The sequence below is a fragment of the Liolophura sinensis genome, chromosome 3 (assembly GCF_032854445.1).
Source record: "Liolophura sinensis isolate JHLJ2023 chromosome 3, CUHK_Ljap_v2, whole genome shotgun sequence".
NCBI classification, from domain to species: Eukaryota; Metazoa; Mollusca; class Polyplacophora; order Chitonida; family Chitonidae; genus Liolophura; species Liolophura sinensis.
Window position 1 is genome coordinate 25,057,081 of NC_088297.1, and position 17,637 is coordinate 25,074,717.

The window sequence follows — 17,637 nt, forward strand, 5'->3', positions numbered from 1 at the left end:
CGTCCGAGAAAGAGCAGACGGATTCTGAAACTTCATTTTGTAGCTTCACTTTGGACGGAAGCATGTCCTCCCTCTGGAAAATTTCTTCAGATGTCGCTCGAAAAGCGGCTCTGAGCAAATTGGTAAGACTACATGCATTTGTGTAACGTTCGAAAGGCTTCTCTTGCCAAGCACAAATTGAGACTTAGAGGTTTAATTTTTGGAAATCAGGCTGTCCTTTCACCTCCAATGAGGGTGACTTCGTCGGTGACTTTCAGTTCAACCACCGGTGTCGTTTGTTTACCTCGCATAATTTTGTCCGTGCCGTTCAGTATAGACTAATTAATTCAGCTGATGCAGTTGTTGGAGAGTTTGTTAGTACATAAGTCTGTTTCTGAAGCTGAAACATTCATCTTGAGTCCCTTTTTGGCGAACTCTTGTGATTTCTCAATGGTAAACAATTCACCGAGATCCGTGTCCTTCAAAATTCAAAGTCGCCTCCCTTGCAAAAAGGTCAATCTTGTTGTGTGACGATTTTAATTTATCCTCCAATTTATCCGTAATTGGTGACAGTTTTTCTCCCTTGAAATTATTTCTGCCTCTTGAGGTAACTGACCACTGTTTACACGTTGTGTAATCAAGGGCTGAACGATTATGAAACAGTAAAAGGGAGGTAACCAAATGGTCACTGGTGACCTTACAGTATGACCATCAATAATGTCATTAAAGCAAGTGTTTTGACCTTGGCTCTGGTGAATTATCATTTGTTATGTAAATGGTTTTAGTTTTTGTATAGCTCAATTGTGGAATCATTAAAATAGCAGCCAGATAAATTTGTTTCATCCACATAATTCAACAAGCTAAATGATTTCCCTCATTTTTTAACATTCTGACATTTGCCTTGTCGGCTAACATTGAGCAGCCATCCAGTCGTTTTGTGTGCGCGTGACCTGGGAAGCAAAATACATCAAAAATTGAACTTATCCGAGAGGTAGGCGTGTGTTTGTCAGAGCTTCCTCTGGGTCAGTGTTTTTTCTTCAGCCAGTCACTCTAGCCACTGATCAGATTTTGCAGCCAGTACTAATTTTTTTTAGCCATACATTCTTAGTGCCTTGACTTAATCTTCATGATGATCAACTGTTTGAATGGCAGCAGTACCTTGTTGATGTCCATCTGTGATTCATGTGGTAAAGCTACTGGAATCAGTTTGGTCTCCTCCAGAGTGTATCCCATACTACATTTAGAGCAGTTGCCCTCAAAATAATGGACAAATGCTTGGCAGAGTGTTAATGTTTTCTGAAAAAAAATCAATCCTTTTTTCAATCAGCCTGTGTAGGGCCCTAGTAAGATGTAATTTCTTCTATCAGAAAAATTTATTACAAAATAAATTTGTAAATTTAGTTGATTTAAATGCAGCATTATGGTCAATACATTGTAGAAACATAGTATGACAGGAGAAAACCAGACTTTGTACATGTTTATATGACAGTACATATTGTGAAACATTTAATTTACTTCCAAAAAATAGATTATTGAAGTGGAAAGTTTGAATTTTTCAAGGGAGGTATCTTCATTTACAGGCCTAACACTACCTATTTTTATCTCCCTTGATATATTTGTTTTCTTTTTTAGAGTGGATATTCTCATTCATTAATTAACAAAAATAATTTTCAAGCATTACCTAATGTGAGTCAACTTGCAAGAATGCTGAACCCGTTTGTAGATTTCTGTCAATTAAAAACACCATGTGACGGTGTTGTTGTGGTTGTTTTGTCGAAATGAGACTGTATGAGATGAAAGTAAATGGAATGTTTTCATCAGAAAAATAGCAGAAAAGCTTTTACAAGCCCAGAAAACTCTCATGCCTGAAAACTACTAAGAAAACTTTGCACAGTAATTATTGATTGACGTTTGTACATTTTCTTCAGTAAATAAATTTCTTACAAAAACATTTTTTCGAATTTTATCACCATTTTAAAAAATTGTTTTAAATTTGCGACAATGATGAGTGCTAGCGAAAGCCCTGCATGTGCAATGCCAGTCTTCACACTGTCGCCATTTCCACCTCTTCAATAGCCAGTGTATATTCTCAAGTAAATATTTTTTTTTATTGCCAATCCACATTTTTATTCGCAATTGGCGACAGTGGTGAGCGCCAGTGGAAGCCCTGATTTATTTTCATAGTCTACATGGAAGGCACAGCGTCGGCTATTTTCTTCTCAGCTCAGTAAAAATTTGAGTAATGCCTAATTCTATTATACTTTGGATTTTCCTACTACATGCGACATTAAAGGACAAGAGGTAAAATCAAAGTTCACTCCACACTCACCACACTCAACCTTGGGTGAAGCCATTTCAGAGAAGGTGTTCATCCCACTTGTCAATTAAATTTATTAACACAGTTGACAATAAAATCACTCGACTAAATGAACAACACAATATGACCGCACTTATAGAGAGATTATGCAAAAACTAATTAGAAATTCGGGAAACGTAAGTAAAATTGATTTCTTGCACACATGCTTCACGCATCAAGTTCAGGCATTTGTTGACAAGTGAATGTATAGCTTGGAGGGAAAAAAATGTTACTTAATTGTGCTTGTTATCACAGATTTTCTGCCAGAAAAAAAGATGTAAAAGTTTAAAGTAGGCATAAAAGATTAGACATAATGACTCAAACTATTAAACAATCTCTGTACTAAAGTTAGCATAAATTTCTTTCATCTTTTGAATAGTCCTTAACGTTTATGAAATCTTACAGTTGTCTTAGGCTATTCATTGCAATAAAATTACATGTAATTGTTTTTTTACTATTCTTTTATAGGTGGGCGCAAAACAACTGGCCGCCACTTCTCGGGAGTTCCATTTTAAAATCCATGGGAAAAATACAGACTCCAAAGTGGGCTTAAATGAGGTTTGTTTTGATGTTGGTCATGTCTTATGAATATATGTGCTAACTGTCATAGTGAAAGTTTCATGAATTTGTGTGTGTGTGTGTGTGTGTGTGTGTGTGTGTGTCCTCAATAACCGGGTATGAAATAGCAGCAAAATTACAGAATGTCGTAAAAACTTCCAAAATTAGGGCGAAGATGCAGCAATAGCCTGATAAACTTGACTTAAATCTGTGAAAAATATCCCTGTACACTATAATTTGGAATATCAGGCATTATGTTCAGGTTTCTTAATATCAGAAAATATTGCAGCACAAATTACAGGTGCTACTAAACAGGTGCCCTAAATTAAAAGCTCTATTTAACCCTGACTACAGTAAGTCCTCAACTTTTTTTTGCATATGAAAGAGCAACTTTGAGTGCAATTTATGCACAACTGAAATTTGATTTTGGAGGAAAAGTTACATTTGTAGGAATGGCCAATTTCAGGGCTTAACAAAAAGTATAATTTATCAGTCAACATGCCTTCAGAACGTGCTTGAATAAACACCTTGCAGACATGTGAAAAGATTGAAGAATTACAGTGGTTCCGTATATGTGTTCTTGTTGTGCAGATCTCACGGAATTATCCAGTTGTGGACCACACATATGATGCCGTTGTCGTTGGAGCTGGAGGTGCTGGACTGAGAGCAGCGTTTGGCCTGGCCAATGAGGGATTTAAAACAGCGTGTATCACCAAGCTCTTTCCTACACGCTCACACACTGTCGCTGCTCAGGTATGTCCTTGTCAGTGAGACTGTCAGTCAGAATGTCAGATAATGTGGCGCAGTATTGGCCATACTTAGTGGAAGTGGAAGAATTTTTCGACATGTTTGATCTGATACCATGGGTTCACCAACCTTGTTATATGGAAGTCTTTTGGGACGGATTCGACATAACCATTTCTGATTTAAGCCAAGATTTAAAATACAATTTTAGAGCTTATTTTTGGGCCACCTTAAGGCATGTTTGTCAGAATGTTAACTTCCAGTGCCAATAACTAACTGACTTAAATCACAACCAGCATTGTGGAATGAACCCCTGATTCTGTTAGTCAGTGTTACACGAAGGACAGGCAGATTATCATGTAATTTTGGCTTTATACTAAACTTACAGAGACTCGTCTTACACCAATTTGTTGCACACATCTGTACGTCACACGTGGGAAAGTTTGGGAGTAGCTTTCCTGATGTCAATGGTTTATGCCCGCAGCTGGTACTCTTCGACCCATTAAGGATAGACCAGAGTTGTATAAGTGAAAAATTTATAGAGCAACAATTAAGTAAATAAATACTAGCCTTTAGGATTACCAAAGAAAAGTGGCTCAGTGGTTATGCACCTTGTACTGGACTTAGGAGACATGGGTTCAATCCTAAGTGGGGATCTGAAAATTAAATGCAAGCACAAATGCCAAAACTTGTATATGTACCATTAATGGTGCTAACTTAATTTTGACGAGGTAACCGGGATGTGGCTATGGTAAAGTGCACAACTCCAAACTGCGGGCACACATGGGGGGCAGGTTCAATACCGGTCTCGGACAGAATTGTTGAATTTTTTCTTCTCGTTGTTCTTGGTGACAATGAGCTGTTAGTGGTGTTCATGGGACCCTTGGGTAATCGTTGAAAACAACCCTGGCCACTCTATGAAACCACCCATTTGCTCCAATCGTAAAACTGACAACTGTCACATAAGCAAGCATGGGAATTTTCTTTCAGTTGGTTGATTTCAAACTGTTTTCTTTAAAATTTGAAAACAAAAAGCAACTGATTTTATAAGAACATGTGATTACTAATGTCATTCAGAGGTAATATAAGGTATTTTCAGATTTATTTGGGAACCATCAGACTTTTTTGTGACCATGAGTTCCCTTGCCTATGTAAGTGAAAAATGTTGGCGTTGAGGGGCGTCTGTGGTGGTTGGCATGCCAGCAGGGTGGAGTGACCCCAGGAGCCTGTCACCAGTCTGGTCACTGTGAGTAAAGTGAGTACGGCGTAAAACACCAATCAAATAGACAAATTTTGGCATTGAACAACAATTAGATAAGTGTATAAAACTGTATTTTCAGGGAGGTATCAATGCAGCTCTGGGTAACATGGAGGAGGACAACTGGAGGTGGCATTTCTATGACACTGTGAAGGGCTCCGATTGGCTGGGAGACCAGGATGCCATCCAGTATATGTGTGAAGAAGCCCCTAAAGCTGTCATTGAGGTAGATGCTTTACTGCTGTGCTAAAGTGATTGGTTTGTCAAATTTTAATTAGGTATTGTTTTCAAGTTGTGGTACAGCCCATGGTAGCATCAGGAGGTTTAGTTAACAATGAGTTTGGTGTGCTTCATATCTTTACAAGCAAGGGAGCTTAAGTTAACCTGATGTAAGGTTCCTAATGTTTCAATAACAAATTCTACAGATGTACATGTAAGTCTCTTTTTACTTGACTTTTCTTTTTGATTATATACTGGTTATAGAAAACAGGTGAATACTGAGCCAGGGTGATATATGTTGGGCTACGTTTGTATGACCGTCTACCTGTTTTATAAACGTAGCCATCTGTGCTCTTTATTAAATATGCCGGGGAGCTGAATCGGATAACAGATCATTGTGATCATTGGCTCCTGAGTTTAAACATTACACCCTCGAGTCATTCTTGCAGTGTTTGGCTAACTGTTTTGCAAACTTTCTGGTCACAGCTGGAGAATTACGGGATGCCATTCAGTCGTCTGGAGAACGGGAAGATCTACCAGCGTGCGTTTGGTGGTCAGAGCCTGCAGTACGGGAAGGGTGGACAGGCTCACCGCTGCTGTGCTGTGGCTGACCGGACCGGTCACTCATTACTGCACACACTGTATGGACGGGTGAGTGGTAACTAGCTGGTTGAGTTAAAGCATTGTTTTCATTGATGTAAATTGCCATTTCCAGTTCCCCGTTGATGACTCCAGAAATCTTGCCTTGCACACCTTTCGTTGAGCAAAACAGGGTTCTGGTAATGTGAGAGGAATTGGAATAACTTGTGCCTGATGGCATAGAACTGACAACATGGTAGCCCTTTTGATTGTGTCAATGTGGTTCCGATTACTTTGAAAGGTTATATATATTTATTTATTTATTTATTTATTTATTTGATTGGTGTTTTACTCCATACTCAGGAATATTTCACTAAAACAATGGTGGCCAGCATTATGGTGGGAGGAAACTCGGTAGAGCTCAGGGGAAACCCATGACCATCCGCAGGTTGCTGGAAGACCTTCCCATGTACAGTGATATATATGTTGTACAACATTAAAAACAGTTTTTTATACTTGGTGTGGAATACTTTATCGATGCATATATACATTTGGTTTAGTGTCATACTTCCTTTTAAAAATGTTTCATTTTAATTTTTTTCAGTCTTTAAAATACGACACGAAGTACTTCATAGAATACTTTGCACTAGATCTGATCATGGAAGATGGAGAATGTCGGGGAGTTATTGCTCTTTGTCTGGAGGATGGTTCTATTCACAGATTCAAGTCTAAGAACACTATTCTGGCCACTGGGTTAGTTTTGGATTTCAGTTAAAAGCTTGTTTTTGCAGATTTAAATATAAAGACATTTTAAGGGATTAAAACAAAAGACAACAAATAAACCTTAGTTAATGTGGAAGTGAGGTGGAGACAGTAATTCTGCTTCCACCTTTACCTTATGTTGTTGTTGTTTCAGAGGCTATGGTGGTACTTAGTTCTCCTATACATCTTCTCACACCTGCACATTATGTTGTTTGCTGTTTCAGAGGCTATGGTAGGAGTTACTTCTCCTGTACATCTGCTCACACTTGTACTGGAGACGGCACTGCCATGGTAACCAGGGCAGGACTACCCAATCAGGATCTGGAGTTCGTACAGTTCCATCCCACAGGTGAGCAATTAACACCTTTAGGATTAATGTATAACATCTCCGTTTTTGCACATCTTATCAGCAGATGTGAAGTGCAGTCTTTACCAACGGTGACCAAGTGAACATCATTCACGTTCACACATAATAAGTTTGGATTCTGAATCTGGCTTGGTCGCATAGGTTTGATCTGGGTTGATGCAGTCAGGTATGATCTCCAATGAGATGGGGAACAATTTACGCAGCTTAAGAAATACAGCTCAAGCTGCCTTGTGAAGGACTGCAAGAAAAGTTTAAAAACTTACATACAGTAACAAGCATTAGTGAAAGTTTTTCCAGCATCTCTGGGATATCTTTATATAATTTATCAAAATTAAAGTGTGCAGTGTGTTGAAATCCTTGTTTCAGGCATCTATGGGGCTGGCTGTTTGATCACAGAGGGGTCACGAGGAGAAGGAGGCATCCTTATCAACTCTGAGGGAGAGCGGTTCATGGAGCGCTACGCTCCCAATGCTAAGGATCTCGCTTCTCGAGATGTTGTGTCCCGGTCGATGACCATTGAGATCCGTGAGGGACGGTAAGTGCTGGGGAAGAAAATATATGACTGTTAGACGTAGCCCTCGTAATTAGTACCAGTATTCTATGAAAGCTTTTGTAATTGCTGATGCATGATGTTGTTGGGACAGCCTTTTTTTTTTTTTTTTGACCGTCCCCAGTTGAATGAAATTGAAGTGTGCTGTTGAAAATTAAATATATCGACAGTGAAAAGGATATGGAACAATGTATAGCCATGTGCCATAAGTACACACCCACTAGAACGTTCGTGGCCTCCATGGCTGAGCTAGTTAGCACCCCAGCACAGCGCAGTGACCCAGGAGCTTCCCACCAGTACGGTCGCTGTGACTTCGAGTCCAACACATTTCTCTCTGGCCATATTTGGGAAGGTCTGCCTGCAACCAGCGGATGGTTGTGGGTTTTCCCCCGGGCTGTGTCCTGTTTTCTCCAACCATGATAATATCTGCCGCCGTATGAGTGAAATAGCTTTAAGTTAGGTGTAAAATACCAATTAAATAAATGTATCACTAAAACTTTCTGAGGTAACTACTTCTTAAATATGATTTAGTACTTTATTGCATGTAAATTTGTTGCCAAAAATAGAAAAATGCAGTCATAGCTTCGGTTACCTGTAAATTTAGGGCACTTTCTAATGTGAGAGATCTGCAGACATCTTACTTCGTTGTAGACATCTTATATAATTAAAATTTGAAGGTGTGAAGTCAGTAGATTTGAAAGATAGTGATTAAAGATACAAATTGGATGAAATAGAACATTTTATTTTCATTCAGTTAATTGTGAATGTGAATGCAACAGTTCAAACAGTTTGAAAGTGGCATGATATATTTTTTCTGCTTTTCCCCTGACAGTGGCGTAGGACCAGACAAGGACCATGTCTTCCTCCAACTCTCTCACTTACCCCCAGAGGTCCTCAAGACTCGACTTCCTGGAATCTCCGAGACAGCCATGATTTTCGCAGGAGTTGACGTCACTCGTGATCCCATCCCTGTATTGCCCACAGTTCATTATAACATGGGTGGAGTGCCTACAAACTACAAGGGACAAGTGAGTGGGCCGTAAATGTGTAAATAAACGTGAAAAACAAAGGAATGTGGTATGAAAGTGTAGTTCTGAATACCTGATCATTTCCGTTATCAGTTATGTAGAAGACTACTTCGAAAAAGTCAAGTAAGCATTTGCTCAGCATGATGCCCAATTTCGGAGGTGTAATTTCTGGACCTTGAAAATGTGAACCTTGATATTTGAATTGATTTTTAAACATTTTCAAGGCCTATGAAAGGACCAGTATGGTATTGGATATGGGGAAGAGAAATATTTTTTTCCTTTATGAAGAGGTTGTAGAGTTTTCTCAAATTTGTATCCTTGTGTTTAATTCCATATTTGTTTATTCCATTAAGATTATAATTACATCTCTCTCCACAGGTGTTAACTTACGATAGCAACACAGGAGATAAAGTAGTCCCTGGACTATATGCCTGCGGTGAGGCAGCCAGCGCATCAGTGCATGGCGCAAACAGGCTGGGAGCAAACTCTCTGCTGGATTTGGTTATTTTCGGTCGCGCATGTGCCAATACGATAATAGAAGAAAACAGACCAGGGGAATCAATTGGTAACATCAAACAGGTAATATGGAATGATGGACACGCATGTTAATACCATATTAGCAGCATTTCAGCAGTATCTTGGAAATAGTGCTTGTAAATATGTTACCATATGAGGAAGAGAGAATACTTTCATCACTTTGTTAAGTTTGGAAGAGAAAATTTTGTATTAAAAATTATGCCAAAACTTTAAAAAAGGAAACAAAACTGCAGTCCGTATTAAATTTTCGCAGGGAGACTAAGCTTTTGATCAAGCTAAAGAGGAAGGAAAGAAAGGAAGAAAGAATTAGTCTTTGAAAGTAATTTTGATACTCGGGAATAGGCAAAGTACCGGGTGTGAGTGACATCAAGCTTAATGTGTTCAGTATGGCTTTTCAGTCAGGCAGAACTGTAAATACATTGGTGTGAGCAAGTTTCTGCTATTAGGAGAAACTGTCGTGGTATAACTGAACTAAATAAATATTGCACTTGACATTTAAGATAACAAAGAAATAAGGAAGTATTTATTCATATTTTCAGAATGCTGGGGAGGAGTCTGTGGCCAACTTAGATCGTCTGAGACATGCCAATGGGAGTATACCCACAGCAGACTTACGTCTGAAGATGCAGAAGGTAATTCCTCACAGAGCTTGGTTTCAGGAGTCAGAGCTGTGGAATTGGCAGCATTGTAATGATGTAGTTGACAGCTTGTTGTTGTTTTGCTGGAATGTATTGTCTATACTATGAAGGGTTTAAAGCCTGAGCTAAATGTGGTGCATCATGACATTTGAACACCACATTTCTACTTGTATCTCGTAGTGACCTACTTGGTCTCCTTGGCTTAGTTGGTTAGCGCACTAACTGAGCGTTATGACCCAGGAGTCTCTCACCAATGCAGTCACTTGAGTTCAAGTCCAGCTCATGCTGGCTTTCCTCTCCGGCCGTCTGGGGGAAGGCCTGCCAACAACCTGCGGATGGTCGTAGGTTTTGCCCGGGCTCTGCAGGGTTTCCTCCCACCATAATGCTGGCCGCTGTCGTATAAGTGAAATATTCTTGAGTACGGCGTAAACCATCAATCCATCAAATAAATAAATAGTGCCAAAAATCCGCACAGAATGAAGTTTTCAAGCTTGTTTTCATTGAAAGGGCTTGAAAAAATCGTTTTTCTTTTTTTTTGTATGCATATGAAAATTACCTTTTTATAAATCAAGGCGTATTTTTTGTTGTTTACTTGCAGGCAATGCAGGAGCACGCAGCTGTATTCAGGGAAGGCCCCGTCGATGCAGGAAGGCTGCAGGAAAATAGATGCCTTGTATAAAGAGATGGATGATCTGAAGGTATTATTTTCTGGTGTTATTGGAGGTTGTACCCCTGTTATGTTGGTGTTCACAGCTCGTGTTATTGGAAGTTGTACCCCTGTTATGTTGGTGTTCACAGCTCGTGTTATTGGAAGTTGTACCCCTGTTATGTTGGTATTCACAGCTCATGTTATTGGAGGTTGTACCCCTGTTTAGTTGGTGTTCACAGCTCGTGTTATTGGAAGTTGTACCCCTGTTATGTTGATGTTCACAGCTCGTGTTATTGGAGGTTGTACCCCTGTTTAGTTGGTGTTCACAGCTCGTGTTATTGGAAGTTGTACCCCTGTTATGCTGGTGTTCACAGCTCGTGTTATTGCAGGTTTTACCCCTGTTATGTTGGTGTTCACAGCTCGTGTTATTGGAAGTTTTACCCCTGTTATGTTGGTGTTCACAGCTCGTGTTATTGAAAGTTGTACCCCTGTTATGTTGGTGTTCACAGCTCGTGTTATTGGAAGTTGTGCCCCTGTTATGTTAGTGTTCACAGCTCGTGTTATTGGAAGTTGTACCCCTGATATGTTGGTGTTCACAGCTCTTGTTTATCCAGTGGCTTACGTCATAAATTGGAAGTTCGTGAAAAGGTCAAACACAGCAGAGGAAAGAACTGAGGTTGTAGTTTGTACATTGTACTGCATTAAAGAATCTCTGAAATTGTTCCTTGAGTAAAACATTTTAACTGTATAGCTGTGTAGAATTTTTTATGTCAGTCATAAGATGTTTGCCAAACATGGACCCAGTTCTTTAAGTGAAGGACACTTTAAATAAGTCTTCAGAAGTTGATGTACAGATCAGTAGTAGTTTTTGATATCATTTCAAAAATATGACCAAAGTGTAGTCTTAAGCTGTGATGCATGCTCATTTAAAAAATGAAACCTGACTTTCAGTGGGAAAAAAAAAACGGTATCCTTGACCACAACAACATATGTTGGCAAGGGGGCTAGTATGTCATCGAGGCACAATGACTCACCAATGCATTCGCTGTGAGTTCAAGCTGGCCTCCTCTCTGACAGTAAGTGGGAAGGTCTGCCAACAACCTGCGGATGGTCGTGGATTTCCCCCAGGCTGTACCTCGTTCCCTGCCACAATAATGCTGGCTGCCATTGTAGAGTATGGCATAAAACACTAGTTAAAGAAATCAACTTTCAACAATTCGCCCAGCAAGTATAAATTAAGATGCAATATGAAAGCACAGTTCATAAGATAAAAAGACTAAAATCTATAGTTGAGGTCGAGGCACACATGAGCTTCACAGAAATCATGTAATCACCTCATCAGATTGGCTAATATTCCTCTATTGTATATCCCTTTGAACTTTTGTTGGACTGTTAAGTGCTTGGTTGGTGGTCAAACACTTTTAGATCCCCGTAAGCTCTGATAACTATTGTCTTGTCTGTTTTCAGCTGTCAGACCGTGGCCTGGTGTGGAACACAGACCTGGTGGAGACGCTAGAGTTACAGAACCTGATGCTCAACTCAATCCAGACGATCGGAGCAGCGGAGAACAGGAAAGAGAGCCGAGGTGCCCATGCCAGGGAAGATTTTAAGGTAAGCTGATAACTGGCGAATTGGCTGACCAGAAAGTAACAGTTGTGGTCGTATCTGTCAGTCACTTTGGTGAGGTAACAGTGCAGTTTGTTTCATAAAATATTTGTATGTTCTAACTAAATATGCATTTTTTTTAGTCACACAACTTGTGAATAGTACAGAAATATCAGTGGTAGTTAACATAATTTCATGGAAGTCATCATAGGTTTACTGAAAACATCATTGTAAATGCACAACAAGAATCCAGCTTCTGATGACAGAGATTCATTTAACAGGAATTTCAAATCCTATTCCTGACACCTTGTGTTTGTAAGATGGGCAGCTGTCTCCCAACTTTGTGATTTCTATCAGTAATGAGTCATCCTGTATCATATTGTATAGAACAATGTTCCCTGTCCAAAACTGGTACTTTCTTAGACCGTATTATATTTCTGAAAGCGACCTTGTTACAGGAACGTGTGGATGAGTATGACTACAGTAAACCTATTGAAGGGCAGCAGAAGAAAACTCTGAAAGATCACTGGAGGAAGCATTCCCTCAGCTATGTCGACATAAACACTGGAAAAGTAAGGGTTTGTCATAAATTGTGGAAAAGTAAATACTTGTTAACATGCAACACTGGAAAAGTAAATACTTGTTAACATGAAAGTTTGAAAAAGTAAGGGCTTAGCATTACTTAATTTTGGAGAAGTAAGGGCTTCTCATCACTTAATAGTCTGATGGTGGAAAAGTAAGTGCTTATCATTAAACAGGGAAAAGAAAGTGCTTATTGGTGTTGAACACTGGAAATGTAAGTGCTTATTGGTGTTGAACACTGGCAGTGTAAGTGCTTATTGGTGTTGAACACTGGAAATGTAAGTGCTTATTGGTGTTGAACACTGGCAGTGTAAGTGCTTATTGGTGTTGAACACTGAAAATGTAAGTGCTTATTGGTGTGGAACACTGGAAATGTAAGCGCTTATTGGTGTCGAACACTGGAAATGTAAGCGCTTATTGGTGTTGAACACTGGCAGTGTAAGTGCTTATTGGTGTTGAACACTGGCAATGTAAGTGCTTACTGGTGTTGAACACTGGCAATGTAAGTGCTTATTGGTGTTGAACACTGGCAGTGTAAGTGCTTATTGGTGTTGAACACTGGAAATGTAAGTGCTTATTGGTGTTGAACACTGGCAATGTAAGTGCTTATTGGTGTTGAACACTGGCAATGTAAGTGCTTATTGGTGTTGAACACTGGCAGTGTAAGTGCTTATTGGTGTTGAATGCTGGCAGTGTAAGTGCTTATTGGTGTCGAACACTGGGAAATGTATTAATATAGAAAAGTATTAATATAGTAATTATTACAAACCAACAAATTATGATAATAATGAAAAGGGCTGCCATGGACCAGGGGGTTAGCGCACCAGCATGGCACAATGACCAAGGAGAGTCTCACCAATGTGATCGCTGTGAGTAATGCCCAGTTCATGCTGGCTTCCTCTCTGGTCGTATGTGCGCACGTTTGCCAGCAACCTGCGAATGGTCGTGGGTTCCCCTCGGTTTTCTCTCGCCAAAATTCTGGCGGCCGTCATATGTTCTTGAAATGTAATATTCTTGAGTATGACGTATGACAGATGGAAAAATATTTGTTGGCCCATGTGTACTTGCAATAGCAATGCAAAGATCTGTTGAAGGACATGAATTCCTTTTGTTTTCGTTTTGTAGCTAAAATTAGATTACAGACCTGTGATAGATGGCACCCTGGATGAGTCAGACTGTCCACATGTGGCACCAGCCATTAGGTCTTACTGAGTAACTGTCATACAGGTAATCTACATTAGACATCTGATTAGTGTTACACCTGTACAGGTAAATTTAGACTTCACACGTGTGATATATGACACATTAGATAATAATTGCCAAAGATTAAGCGCAGTCCCAACTGGCATTGGCTCATGTGAAGATTTGTGTTGAGGTTTGTCGTGTACCAAGCATTGTGTGGTGGTTTTCTTTGACCCCTATCTAATGTTGTTGACCTCTGACCGATTATGTTGTCATCTGCCTGGACTCCTTCACCTCTTTCTGGATTCCTTGACCTCTTGTGTTGTTTTTTCCACTTAGGAACCTGATTGATGACCAAATTTTGTGATTGTTCAAGGGATTCCTTGAAATTTTTTTGTGCTGTTTAATAGGCCCGGAAGTTAGAGACCATGTGATCTCCTTAGTAACAGTCGGTGTGACTGAAGGAAATTTCCTAATCTTATAACACAGGAAAATGTCTTATTGTGAATTGGTACCAGTGGTAGTGTATTTGTTGGACTTGAATAATGTTCAGCTTTCCAGATAATCTGAGTATTTCTGTTGTGTACAACCTCAGCTAATTGGTCCCTGATGGAGCAGAAACCATGGGCCTTATCTGTGAGCTTCAGCATGGGCTGGCTACTAGGGTAATCACGAGATCTCAAACTTTCGGGACGTCTTACAGCATGTTGTGCTCTAAGTGAAGAAAATGATTATGGTACACCCGTGTCTAAGCTTAATGAGGTTGTGGCATTATCTATCCTAATTCTTAACCTCTGCAACCAATATTTTGAAACATTCTGAGATAACTACTGTATGGGGTGTAGAGAAATGATTTGCTCACTTGTATGAAGCTTGCCTCTTTAGTGATACAAACAAATCATTTTGATAATAATAGTATGCTTAATTTTCACTGAAAAAACTGCTTTAGTGGTTGAAAAGGTTAAAGATTAACAGCATTAAATTTTAGTAACTTGCATAGAGTTAAAAAAAAAAAAAACAACAATGGTGCTTTCAGATATCCGTATTGACAGATTGTTCATGTGCTGGTGGTAAGACTGAAAGCGAGTGGATCCGGCATGTTACAATGGCAACCAAAACGGAAGAGAGGCAATGCCATACCCAGCTCAACCTCGATGAGAAGGAGACTAATTTCCTGAAATTGAAGACAGGCATTAAAATGATTATTAATAGATATGTAATATATTGTTACATTATGACTTCTTTGTGGTAGATTTTTACTTCAGAAAGTTTAATAATAATGGTGTTCTGACTGGAATTCATAGTATTTATGAATCTGTAAGTAAGCAGATATAAAGCAGCAATTGTGGATGTTCTGATGTGAGGAGATTGTCACTCTCTACTGTTTATGTTGATACCCATCCTACATGATCTGTACATGAAAAAACACAGTGTGGCATGCAGTTTGTTAGATCTGCCAGATGTTTCTCCAAATTCTTCACAGATCATTGTAAGGCGTTGTAATTTGGTGAGAAAGTTTGCGAAACAAGAAAGTAAAAATTGTGATGGACTTTGTTCTGGTTTTCTACAGCTCTGTTGTTTACTGGGGAGTGTGGACTCGGTCCTTCTTCATAGGAAGGTCCCACTTGTCCTCTCCTTCTTCCAGAATCTATCTTGTGTTCACTCAAATTTCCAGACTTGCTGAGACCAGTTTGCGAGACAATGGAAGAGACATAAGAGCTTCTGGAAGATTCTGGAAATTGCAAATGGAATAGGCCTCATCACAAAAGGGATGCAAATCTTGGAAAGACTTCATTAGTCATTATGGTTCTATGTGAAGACAGTTGGAGCTGATAGCCCAGGACTTGCAAGATTTGCTTCCCCTTTATTGAGACCTAGTGAACTCTGTCAGGTTTCAGGATGATCCTTTGTGTTTTGAAATTTTGACAGGTTCATATGCCAGCATCAGTGCTGAATCTTCTATATTTGTGTGAAATTCTGATGCTGTCATGTCTAGGAAAGCCATCCGAAGGTAAGGTGGGTGGGAAAGATATGAAAGAATTCAAGAAATTTAACTGGAAAAAATGTGTTAGTCATTTAAATGAATACTACTAAATAATGATTTGTGATTACTCTAGACTTCAAACATCCAGAAAAACGAAGATTCAAACCCCTTCTTCTCTGCAGTATGGTTGAAATACTGCTTTCATGGCATTTAGCCGCTCTCATCCACTCTTTTATATTGTACAACAATTTGTGAGAATCTGGATCTCAAATCCAGAGAACAGCTGATCTTACTGCTTCTCAGGTATTGTTTATTACAATCCTTATCACTTCATTGAACAAGAAGTTAAGTTACAAAAGAATTAAAAAATATGCAGCATTTTGTGGGTAATTTGATTGGTTACTGTGAACTATTTGTTTGTTGTTGCTTGAGGGAAATAGATAACTGTAACATCTGTCATTCTGGGTTTTTAGTGGCAAGTAAAAGCAGCCAACCTACTCTGTTCTGTTAAATTTTGCGAGCAGTTGGTTGCCTTTGTGGTTGTAATTGTTTGTTTATGTCAACTTAATGAATTTAATGAATTGTCTAGCACCAATGACAAAAATTTCCAATGATTCTTTTTGCAACCTTTGTTTGTTAAAGTTTTTGTTAATTTTTCTCGACTTCATGAATTTGTTAAGTGTAGCAACGATGACAAAAAATTCCACTGATTCGGCTTTTAAAAGTGGTGGTGTTTCGACCAGTGTTTCTGTTTTTGCCGAATTTGTCATTCAGCAGATTTAGTTGGGAATGTGTTAAGTTTGTCTGACAACGATCAGTGGATCTGTCAGATGTATCGTAAACTTTCCTCCATCGACAGCGTTGTTTGTAAATTTGAACAACAGCCCTTCATACTGCTCAATCAAATGTTGTGCCTTGGGTTAATGTTGTGCCCTGGGCAGCCCAGTAGAAAAGGGCGTGTTTTTTTTTTTTTTTTTTATATTTTTTTCTGCTACAGCAGTCGAGTAAAATCAGCTACTTAATCGGCTTCTCAGAGTTAATGTTTTGCCTTGTTGAATCAGCCTAATGGAGCTTTGAACATTTTGAATTTTTGTACAAACTATGGTTAGTAAGCCACTCTATTGTCAAGAATAGAATTAAAACCTTAAATTGTACATTCTCTTGCCGGATGTTGATACATACTCAAACTGGTGCTCTCCTAAAAGTTACCCTCTTTCTCAGTGACTCAGCAGTATTTGTTCTGTGTGACTGGACAAAACTACGTGCAGAAGGTAACTGCTTGTTGACAAATTTTTATTCTTTTCTGCTAATACAGAGTGAAGACCTGTTCAGTGTAAGACTTAATTGTGTCTGTCAGTGTGCTGTGAATTAGTAACTTAAAACACCTACAACTTTTCAAGCATTATAATCCTACACCCTTGTTACCTCCCCTGTCTGGCCAGATTCGGTTGACCAATCAAATGATCATACTGACTAGAAACCCAACGTGAGTAGTGGAGCTGTGCATACCACTCAGCCAGTGTTTACACATTTCTTTAAGTCTTTGTGTTTTTTTTCAGAGTAAATAAATAGATACAATGTAGTGTTGTGCATTGATGAAAGATCAGACACTTACAAGGATGTACAAACTCTGTACTGTGTAATAGCACAGACTCGCTGTTTGGATGGCTTGTAACAGCTTTATAGTGTACATTGGCTTTAAGTTTAATGTGCAAGCTGCTAGATGTGTAAATAAATTTGTAGTCAAACAGAATTAAGAACTGGTTGGTTTTATTGTTTTCTGATGTTAGCAACAAGGTAAATAGTGTTTTTGAATGCATGTATGTACGTAGACACTGTCATAATGTAGGACTGTGTCTCACAAATGCAAAGATCATATGATAAGTTGGTAGTAACTGGGTCTAATATAACCTGTTGTTTTAGTGCCAGGTTGTAACTGCCATGGCTACAAGTATGACCGAAACTAATTTCATAAGCTGTAATTTGTTTGAATCGAAGCCTCGAACTCGATCAGCCGTACGAAAACAGGACCATGCTGTTTGGTACAATGTATAGAGTTC

The 17,637-nt window shown here is 39.1% G+C and overlaps 1 protein-coding gene across 1 annotated transcript; it reads left to right on the top strand.

Annotated features, from left to right (window-relative positions):
• Positions 1–8: 8 nt before the first annotated feature.
• On the top strand, positions 9–17,358 carry LOC135463623 (succinate dehydrogenase [ubiquinone] flavoprotein subunit, mitochondrial-like). The gene is given in 17 exon segments (XM_064740963.1): positions 9–122; positions 2,804–2,893; positions 3,485–3,646; positions 4,978–5,121; positions 5,601–5,765; positions 6,298–6,446; positions 6,680–6,804; positions 7,189–7,357; positions 8,205–8,400; positions 8,779–8,979; positions 9,477–9,569; positions 10,174–10,206; positions 10,208–10,273; positions 11,692–11,835; positions 12,288–12,401; positions 13,537–13,638; positions 14,630–17,358. Coding segments are annotated over 16 exon segments (1,998 nt in total). The 5' UTR covers positions 9–62; the 3' UTR covers positions 13,624–13,638; positions 14,630–17,358.
• Positions 17,359–17,637: the final 279 nt, after the last annotated feature.